General features: G+C 45.8%; 1 protein-coding gene across 1 annotated transcript in view; it reads right to left on the bottom strand.

Annotated features, from left to right (window-relative positions):
- Positions 1-200: 200 nt before the first annotated feature.
- LOC124798170 (putative phosphatidate phosphatase) overlaps positions 201-10,581 on the bottom strand; it is a 356,955-nt gene continuing 346,574 nt past the window's right edge. Inside the window, exon 7 of the mRNA XM_047261453.1 lies at positions 201-326. Coding sequence (XP_047117409.1) covers positions 207-326 — 120 coding nt within the window. The 3' untranslated portion in view covers positions 201-206. The remainder of the gene's footprint in view (positions 327-10,581) is intronic.

The following is a 10,581-nucleotide window of genomic DNA, read 5'->3' as shown; positions in this document are numbered from 1 at the left end:
CGTGAGGTTGGGAGTTTCTTAAGAACATGGAAAGTCCGACGGCTGGGAAGAGGGGTACCAGCTGACGGCAATTCATCGGCTCCTCCACGGCTCCCTGCAGCAGTCGGTCATGTGTCTGGAGACGCCTGTGAGGCAGCAGGCCGGGGGCCGCGGGCGCCGCCCCCGCCGCCCCCGCCGCCCCCGACGGCAGGCTGCGGGCTGTGACGTCACGCGGGCGGCACGCTGCCGTCGACGCTGCCGTACACGTTGCCCTCCGACAACGCCTCCGCTGCCCCCACAGCCGGGCCTCCGGAAGCGCGCCGCCGCTGCGGCTGCACGAACACCATCTGCACAGATCACACGTGTTCCAATTACCATCGAGGTGCCAGATGTGCGCGCTGCAGAACTGCCTGCTAACACGAAAGTCTATAAGTAACAATTTTGTAACACAGTACAACGTGTCCACGACATCTCAAACATAGGAAGTAATTCTGCGAAGAAAATTATGTGAAAAATAGATAAGTCTAAGGACTTTTGTGACTGAACACACTTTGAAATGGCTACGTGTCGTGAAAAGGGTTATATGGTCGTGCAGAAACGTCTTGTGAAGCTCCACATGTACACTGATGAGCCAAAACATTATGACGACCTGCTTAATAGTATGTTTGGCCGTCTTTGGAATGAAACACACCAGCTCCCTGACACCTGTACTGCGGGTCGGAGAAAAGCTGGCGGCGGCTCCATTATGCTCTTGGGAACGTTCACGTGGGCATCCACGGGTCCAGCGGAGCGCGTGCAAAGCACCATGACGACCAACGTGTACCATACAGTGGTTGCATACCTCGTACACCCCTTTACGACGATCATGTTTTCCGACAGCAGTGACGTTTTTCAATAAGGCAACGTGCCGCAGGCCAGGAGTGTGATGGAGTGGTTCGAGGAACACAGTGGCGAGCTTCAGTTTATGTTTTGGCCCATCAATTCGATAGATCTGAACGCAGTCAAACACATCTGCGTTGTGACTGAACGTGGTGTCAGAGATCATCACCCCCCTCCCCGGAATTTAAGGGAATTAGGTGTGGGGAAATGCGTGGAGGTAGTGCATTGAAGTTAGAGCTCAGCATTGAACATACGTAGGTTGCCAATTTTTGCTGGTTTCCTTACAACTAAGGAGGAAATTTAAAAGCAGTGCATTAATTACTGACTGCCAACGTAATCTGAAGAAAGCGTTGTAATAACACTCTGGTCATTGGCAACTGGTTGTTTCGCATATATATGAGGTAGTTTCTGATGTCTGCAGTGACACACGCGGCGCAATTAAAGGATTTTATTAAAGGAACTTATGTATTAGGAAGATAATGTCAATAAAATATAATTAATGAAATGTGAAATTGACATACGACCTGTCACATAGGTTACTTGATAAAATCTGCTGTATAGTTTGAGGTCAGATAGCATGATTATGGGTAAACCATTTGTATTTGTCATCAAGAATCTCTAACATATCACTGACACATAAGCCTTGTAATTACAGGCAGCACGAACGTATGCAACGAGACTGATCAGGTCTTTCGCATATTTTTAATTGTAATCAGCATAATAGGTACATATTCGCACTTAATTTCACAAAAATTTATTGTGCTTATCTTTTTTAATAAAGGCTTGTTCTTATGTATATCGTTTCTGCTTGGTTCAAACCTCTGAAACGAAATTTATAGCCGTTCTTACATGATGAAGAAGGTATCAGATTTCATCAGACCACGCAGCGCTCTGCCAGAGTGCCAACATCCAGTGTGGATGGTCATGTGTCCATTTCAGTCGTAGTTGCCGATATCGCGGTGTTAACTTTAGTACGTGCACGGGTCTTCGGCTGCAGAGGCCCGTGATAGGAGTGTTCGGTGCACTGTCTGTTGAGACACATTTATACCTGAGCAACATTAAAGTCTCATGTTAGATCAGCCACTGTTCGTCTCCTGTCCTGTTTTACCGCTCTGCACAGCCTACGGCGTCCGACATCTGTAGTAAGGGGTAGCTGCCCAATCCCACAACGCCTGAACATGATTTCTGTCGTGTCACCGCCAGACACCACACTTGCTAGGTGGTACCCTTTAAAACGGCCGCGGTCCATTAGTATACGTCGGACCCGCGTGTCGCCACTGTCAGTGATCGCAGACCGAGCGCCACCACACGGCAAGTCTAGAGAGACGTCCTAGCACTTGCCCCAGTTGTACAGACGACTTTGCTAGCGATGCTACACTGACAACTACGCTCTCATTTGCCGAGACGATAGTTAGCATAGCCTTCAGCTACAATTGCTACGACCTAGCAAGGCGCCATAATCCTTTGCTATATATATTGTGGTTATAACATGTATCATCAAGAGCGATGTTCTACAATTGTGGATTAAAGTTAAGTATTCCAGAAGCTACGTACTTTTCTTTATAGCATTCATTACGTATCCTGTTTCAGAACTCACGCCAGCCTGCGTGAGTTTAAGCGCGTGCCTTTCGGCTTCCTCTCATTGTGTCTAGGCTGTCTTGTTTAGACACAACATATTTGGCGACGAGGATGCGATTCGAACCCACGCGTGCAAAGCACATTGGATTCCATCTCGCCGCCTACAGAATTCAAGGTAATGAGCGGCAGCCTCACTTATTATCATGTGTCGGCGTCCAGACGTACCGTGTGATAGTGAAATTGTTTCCCCGACGCGACGTAGCAACTCTGTCCTACGAAGAAATTTTGTCTGCATTAGATGCATATTTCAAAGAATCAGTCAATGTAGTTGCTAAAAGGTATACATTCTTTCGTACAAAACGTACGGCCGGTCAAACTAATAGGGAGTGGGTTGCAACTTTGCAAGGCCTTACTAGGGATTGTGCTTTTGAGTGTGAATGTGGACTCCCTTATTCAGATACTATGGTACGTGATGCAATTGCACAGAACGTTTCTGATGTTCGTATAAGGGAACAGATTTTGAAACTAGTCAATCCCTCCCTTCAACAAGTGATAGACATATTGGATAGGCAAGACACAGTTGACTTTGCTCAGGAATCATTTGAATCTTCCCCAGCCGTGTGTCACGTTAACCGGCCCGCCGGGCGAGCTGCACGGAACTGTAAACAGACCTCGCGCCCGTCCGCGCAGCTGCCGCCAAGCTCTCCGCTACGTTTGCCGCGTAAGCAGGCAAATGCAGTGCTAAAATCATGCCCGCGGTGTGCTACTAGACATTCGCGTGAGAATTGCCCGTCACGCCAGGCTATTTGCTTCTTCTGTAATAAAAAAGGACATGTTCAGAGTGTTTGCCAGAAAAAGCTCAGATCGGACACTCACAACCATTCCAGGCCCTTTGCTTCACGCCGGAATCGGAATCGAACCAAGAATACTCAGGCTCGTGAACCTTCGCCCATGGACATTCATGTAGTTAATTCCACTCCGCCCAGTGCCACTCTCTCTAACAGTGACTGTGTGCGTCCCACAACAAGTGTGCGTCGACGTCGCCGGAAATCACGTCAATTAGCAAGTGATTCTGTACCAGTGTCTGTTCACGTTGCACAAGACAGTCGCTCTTGTCGTCAGCAGGACAATATACTTTTTGTACACTTGGTCATTCATGGCAACGTGATCCCATTCCAGCTGGATACCGGAGCTGCAGTTTCACTAATCAATAAAGACACGTACAAACAACTGGGCACACCTCCCTTGCGTGCCGCAACTGTTAAGTTAAATAGTTATTCAGGATAGCATATCCCTGTGTTAGGACAGTGCAGCCTTCTTGCAACATACAAGGGACAAACAAAACTTGTGTCATTTTACGTCCTTCGTTCTTCTTCTGCAGTGAACTTGTTTGGTTTCGATTTATTTCAGTTGTTTAACTTGTCTATAGTCAATCAAGTCCTCTCAGTGAACCAGACTGTGCCTTCAGCCAGCGTTTCTCGTCTATGTGAAGAATTTGCAGACATTTTTGCACTGGGCCTAGGTTGCGCTACGAACAATACAGCACATTTGGAACTGAAAGTAAACGCGCAACCGCAATTTTTCAGAGCGCGCCATGTTCCCCACGCATTGCGTGAGGAGGTTGCAAGAACATTACATGATTTGGAATGCTCGATGGTTGGTTGTTGTCGATTCCTTCAGTAATTTTCCTTTTGTTGTCAGGATGTCTTCCACGACGTCATCTGCCACCATATAAGCGTTATCCGCTATCTTTTGTATTGAAGGTCTTCCACAGACTATTGTTTCCGACAATGTCCCACAATTCATGTCCACAGAATTTCAGTCATTCTGCAAGGCCAATGGTATTCAACATCTGACATCCGCGCCGTTTTCGCCTCAGTCAAACGGTGCCGCTGAAAGATTGGTCCGGACTTTCAAGTCTCAGATGTTGCAGTTGAAAGAGTCGCATTCTCGGGAGGACGCGTTATTGCTCTTTTTGTCCTCGTATCGCTCTTAGCCCCGAGATGGTCGCTCGCCGGCTGAGTTGTTGCACGGTCGTCCTCATCGAACCTCGATGTCTTTGCTACATCCGCCGCATCAGGTTCCTGTGCAGCGGCAGCCACCTGCTTTTGCTCCAGGCGACGTTGTATACTATCGCAACTATCGAGGTTCAGAGCGTTGGCTCGCAGGGCGCATTCTTCGCTGCCTCGGCCGCGCGATGTATTTGGTTTTGGGGGCCTCTGGTGAGGTGCGTCGGCATCTCAATCAGCTGCGCCTCTGTCGTCGCACGGGTTCTGCCGCTCCCCGTCTGCTTTCAGCGACGGTGCAATCCGGTCAGCGCCCTGGGGAACCATCTACTGGCTCGCCTCATCCCCAGGTGTTACCGACGCTGCCTTCCATTTTGCCCCATGGCGACGCGCCGCCGCCGCCTGTTCTCCCGCCGGCGCCGCCCGCAGTGGACGCTTCGCTGCAGCCGCCAAGCGCCTCCCTGGGTCACGCGCCGCCGATAGCTTCCCGTGACCAGCTGTCCTCCGACATGGAACTCTTGCCCGCTCCGGACCAGATGTCGTCTTCGCCCGTCGGGTCGACCCTTCGGCCCCTCCTGTCTCTTTACGGGCGCATACACCGCATGTTAGCGTGCACCCTGGACTAGGTTTTCAGGCGTTTCCTAGCTCCCCTCGGACCGAATGGCCGGGTGCGAGTGGCACAGCCTCGCCTGTTGTTAGGCTCCCCACCTCGTCGCATACGTCAACATGGGGTCCTCCCCACGGCGGGCGGAAGCCTTATAACACAACCGTACGCCGATTTGCGGGGGAGGAATGTGGTGTCACCGCCAGACACCACACTTGCTAGGTGGTAGCCTTTAAATCGGCCGCGGTCCATGAGTATACGTCGGACCCGCGTGTCGCCACTGTCAGTGATCGCAGACCGAGCGCCACCACACGGCAGGTCTAGAGAGACGTACTAGCACTCGCCCCAGTTGTACAGCCGACGTTCATAGCAATGGTTCACTGACAACTACGCTCTCATTTGCCGAGACGATAGTTAGCATAGCCTTCAGCTACAATTGCTGCGACCTAGCAAGGCGCCATAATCCTTTGCTATATATATTGTGGTTATAACATGTATCATCAAGAGCGATGTTCTACAATTGTGGATTAAAGTTAAGTATTCCAGAAGCCACGTACTTTTCTTCACAGCATTCATTACGTATCCTGTTTCAGACCTCACGCCAGCCTGCGTGAGTTTAAGCGCGTGCCTTTCGGCTTCCTCTCATTGTGTCTAGGCTGTCTTGTCTAGACACAACAATTTCACCTTGGATTTGCCACGTGTTATAGACACTCACCACAATACTCATCGAATACCCGAAAAGTCGTGCAGTTTCCGAAATGCCCGTGCTGAGCCTCCGGGCCATCGTACCCTGCATTCTGTCAAACTCAGATAGATCGCACGCCTTCCCCATTCTACTCACAGACAGCACACTCGCTGATGCTGCAGGCACCGTGCGTGTGTCTGACCAGCAGTCATTCCTCGTCAGGTGACGCTGCTATCACCTGGCTGGGTTATATCGATAGCAGGTCGGTGGTGATAAAGTCCTGTCTGATCAGTGTGTATGTGGGACCACTGTGCAAACTCGACACTCCGCCAGGAGATCATGAGAGTGACACTCGCCGAAACATCGCGAAATTTCAGTGCATGCAACTGGATGGATGCCAGAGAAGATTTCATCAGCAGTACACGCCGAGAAAGCCTACACTCAAGTTATTTATTTTATGTTCCATGGACCATAGCTGAGATGTCTAGCTATGATGAGGTATGTTTTACAATCACAAATTAACTTCCTCTGTGAAAATGTGCAACATGCCGACCATTTATATGATTGCTTAAGCTATTCTTCTATGGTGATTTTTATTGTGTTCAGTTGTGACCAGTATCCCCCCTTTCCCATCCACCTCTCTCTCTCTCTCTCTCTCTCTATCACACACACACACACACACACACACACACACACACACGTACGATATTTTTATAAGTTCCGAAACACTTCTAGGGAGTAGGAGGTCAAGTGAAAATATTTCAGTTTGTTTTTGAAGTTAATTTTATTGTTTCCTTCTGGATGGACCCCACAACTTCCATTAATTTCAGGATCAACGTGTTTCCACAGGGCTATAAGTTTACAGGTATGCTTTATTGAAGACGGTTTTGGGGGAAGCCAAGGCGAAATGGCTGTAGGAAATCGAAAAGGAAATGGTCGTCAGAAGGATGGATTCAACATATAAAAAAGTCAAAACAACTTTTTGCGTAATTAAAAGCAAGGGTGGCAACATTGAGAGTCCAACGTTTCACTGTTGAACGCAGAGAAGAGAGTAGATGCACTGAAGCCGTCTTCCGAACAAGAACTTGTTTGATTAGGTCATAGAAGCGCGAATGGGAGTGTTTGTGGAAGACATAGAGGATCCGACATTAGAGTTTTAAACAGCTTTGGAATACTTCACTAGCGATCAAATAAGGAACTAGGTATAGATAACATTCCTTTGGAGTTTCTAAAATCATTGACGGAAAAGATAACCAAACGATTATTCAGGTTGTTTTGTAGAATCAATGAGAGAAGAGACATACCATCAGACTTTCAGAAAAATGCCATCTCGAAGACAGTAAGCGGGGATAAGTGCGACAAGTGTAGCACAGTCAGCTTAACAGCTCATTTATCAGAGTTGCTTACAAGAGTAATGTGTAGAAGAATTGAAGAGAAAATTGAGGATCTGTTAAACGACGTTAAGTTTAGCTGTCAGAAAGGTAGAGGCATCAGAGAGACAGTTCTAACGTTGTGCTTGATAAAGGAAGCAGGACTTAACAGAAAAGGAGACACGTTTATAGGATTTGATGACCTAGAAAGAGCCTTCGACAATGTAAAATCATGCAAGCTGTTCGAAATTTTGAGAAAGATACGAGAAAGCTGTAGGGAAGGATGGATGATACATAACACGTACAAAAACAATAAGACTGGAAAACCAAGAACGAAGTGTCCGGTTTAAAAAGAGTGTAAGAAGAGGATGCAACCTTTCGTCCCTACAGTTCGATCTATACATCGAAGAATCAATAACGGAAATAAAAGAAAGGTTCAAGAGTAGGATTAAAATTCAGTCTGAAGGGTATTAATTGTAAGACTTGCTGAAGACATTGCTATCGGCAGCGAAATTGAAGTATAAATATACGACGTGTTGAATGGAGTGAACAATCTAATGAGTCCAGAATAGACTGAAGAAGGACGAAAGTTATGAGCTTCCGCAGAAATGGGAACAACAAGAAACAAAATATCAAAATTAATGATTACGAAGTAGATGACTTGAAGGAATTCTGTTACGTTGGAAACAAAATAACACGTGACGGACGACGTAACGAGGACACACATTGAGGTGACAAAAGTCACGGGATAGCGATATGCACATACGTAGACGGCAGTAGTATCGAGCACACACGGTATAAAAGAGCAGTGCATTGGCGGAGCTGTCATTAGTGCTCAGCTGATTCATGGCAACAGGTGTTCGCCACAATATTACCTTACGACGGGAATTAACAGACTTTGAACGCGGAAATGTAGTTGGAGCTTGACGCACGGGACGTTCCATTTCGGAAAACGTTAGGGCGTTCGATATTCCGAGATCCACAGTGTCAAGAGTGTGTCGAGAATACAAAATTTCAGGCATTACCTCTCACGACGGACAACGCAGTGGCCGATAACCTTCACTTAACGATCGAGGACAGTGCGTCCGCGTAGGATTGTCAGTGCTAACAGGGAACCAACGCTGCGTGAAATAACGGCAGAAATCAATGTGCGGCGAAATCTGGCGTCAATGGGCTACGGCAGCAAACGACCGAGGCGAGTGCCTGTGCTAACAGCACATCGCCTGCAGCACCTCTCCTGGGCTCGTGACCATACCGGTTGGATACTGGACGACTGGAAAACCGTGGTCTGGTCAGCTGAGTCCCGATTTCAACTGGCAAGGGCTGATGGTAGGATTCGAATGAGGCGCAGACCCCACGAAGCCGTGGATCCAGCTTGTCAACAAGGCACCGCGCGAGGTGGTGGTGGCTCTCCAGCAGCAGTCTACCGCATCCGGTGCGTAAATCACACAGTTTCTTTACGAAAGTACACGGAGGAAATAACTGCTTTAATTATGTTAGCGACTGTCGGAGAAAGGTGGAGGAAATCGCGAAGACCATTCTGGATGCGTCAATGGCTTGAACAGGGAATGGAATGCTTTACAATGATCTAACATACGTACTAGTAGGAGCTATTCGTTAACTCAGTTTAATTTTCATCCAATTTTCGATTTTAAATTGAATACAGTTAAAGTACAGTGTCTAATGTCAATTTGCGGTCCCATAATATTTATATTCTCCATGTTGCATTGACTACTATCATTCTGAAGAAACGTACTTCATCACATAGATTACAACCCCCAAAATCGTTTAGTAATTTTATTTTATTTTCTAAGGTGCTCGCCATAACTGAAAAAGACATTTAGCGACAAGATACAAACACGAGGCAGTCCATGAAACCGAGAAATAGGTATATATGTTTTACACTAAGTTTCATAACAGCAGAAATTGCTAGTGTGTATCTTGTGTTTACTTTCTGACGTAAACTGGCAGTTACGTTAAGATTTCTGGCCACCTGGGAAAAATTCCAATCGTTGGACTTAATAACAAGAATTTCAGCAAATACATTTTTTGCATTAAATGAGACAACAAGTTTACGGTTACCAGTCACTGTTTCATTATCTCCTCGACGCGTTTGAAAGGTTTGAACCTCCACCATCAGGTGGATTTACATTTGTTAGTATGACATTTGTGAGTGTGTTGTGTTACGATTTTTTTTGAGGAACTTGTGGCACTGTCTAGTGGAGAAACTAAACACTATTTCAGAGCATTGTTTTGGGTTTCTTTGGACAAAAAATTAAACGTGTATCTAATGGTAAACATAAAATAAGTAAAATAAAGTACCTCCAGTGGTCACAGGTTCCTTTCACTGTCGTAACACATCACATGTGTACTATCATATGTTGTAAACAAATATCGCGTAGGAAACTATTGGGTGCATGGATCGTATAGCAAAAGAGAAAACATTATCACAATGGACAAAGAATATACTTCCTAACAACATTATTACATAACAAATTTTAAAGCATTTGGAGGTGTTGTTTTGAGGTGTCGAACACATTTGTTGGAATAAATACTTCAGGTGGTATATAAATCCACTTTTGACAAGTTTAAGTACCTTAAACTTCATACTTGTTTATACAATCAGGTGAAGTGTTACAAACTTTTAAGTACAGTAATCATATTGGCTACAGTGGTAAAATTATACATAAATAACAATTTTGGTTGGGATTCATAGATAGATATGAAAGGACGCCTGAGGGGGAGGAAGTGAAAGAGAAAGTGAGAGGGAGAGAGAGGGTGGAAAGTGTGATTGTATGAGAGCAAACTTTACAAGGCAAGGGGTCTTAAGATTATATCAGTTACATGTAATAACTGTGTAAAGGTTCGGGTAATACATTGGTTAATGCTTAAAAATATGCAGATGTATGTGAAATTTGTGCCAGTAGTTGATGTACATATAGTTTCAAGCTGACAAGGGGTAGAAGCTGTTGGTGTGATGATATATCTGCAAATGAGGTCAACCACTAGTACACTTAGCAGCTGTCATGGTAACATAACTAAATATTTGTGGTAAATATTATGGTGTGTGTGTGTGTGTGTGTGTGTGTGTGTGTGTGTGTGTGTGTGTGTGTGTGTGTGTGCGTGCACGCTTTGCAGTTTTAATGACCTAGGCAGTTGCTGAAAACAGAGATGATACTATTGTAAATATTGTCATTTTTGTCGTTTTAGATGGATTCAGGTTGTTTTGTTTGGTATTTGTATATTTGGAGTGTTTCAATAATGTCTAGTTTTCTGCCTTTTGGTTGGATATGGAGGATGCTGATACTTGTGTTGTTAACATCGTGTTTTGTTCCCTGCAGGTGGGTGGCTGTTGCTAATGTGTGGTATTTTTTGTTTTTTAGTGCTGCCATGTGTTCTTTGAATCTAATCTCAAATAATCTGCCTGTCTGGCCTATCTAGAAGCAGTCACAGTCCAAACTTTCAATTTTGTACACATCT

This window comes from Schistocerca piceifrons, chromosome 5 (genome assembly GCF_021461385.2).
Source record: "Schistocerca piceifrons isolate TAMUIC-IGC-003096 chromosome 5, iqSchPice1.1, whole genome shotgun sequence".
Taxonomy (NCBI): Eukaryota; Metazoa; Arthropoda; class Insecta; order Orthoptera; family Acrididae; genus Schistocerca; species Schistocerca piceifrons.
The sequence above is the reverse complement of the archived record's forward strand: the minus strand, read 5'-3'. Positions and strand labels throughout refer to the sequence as shown.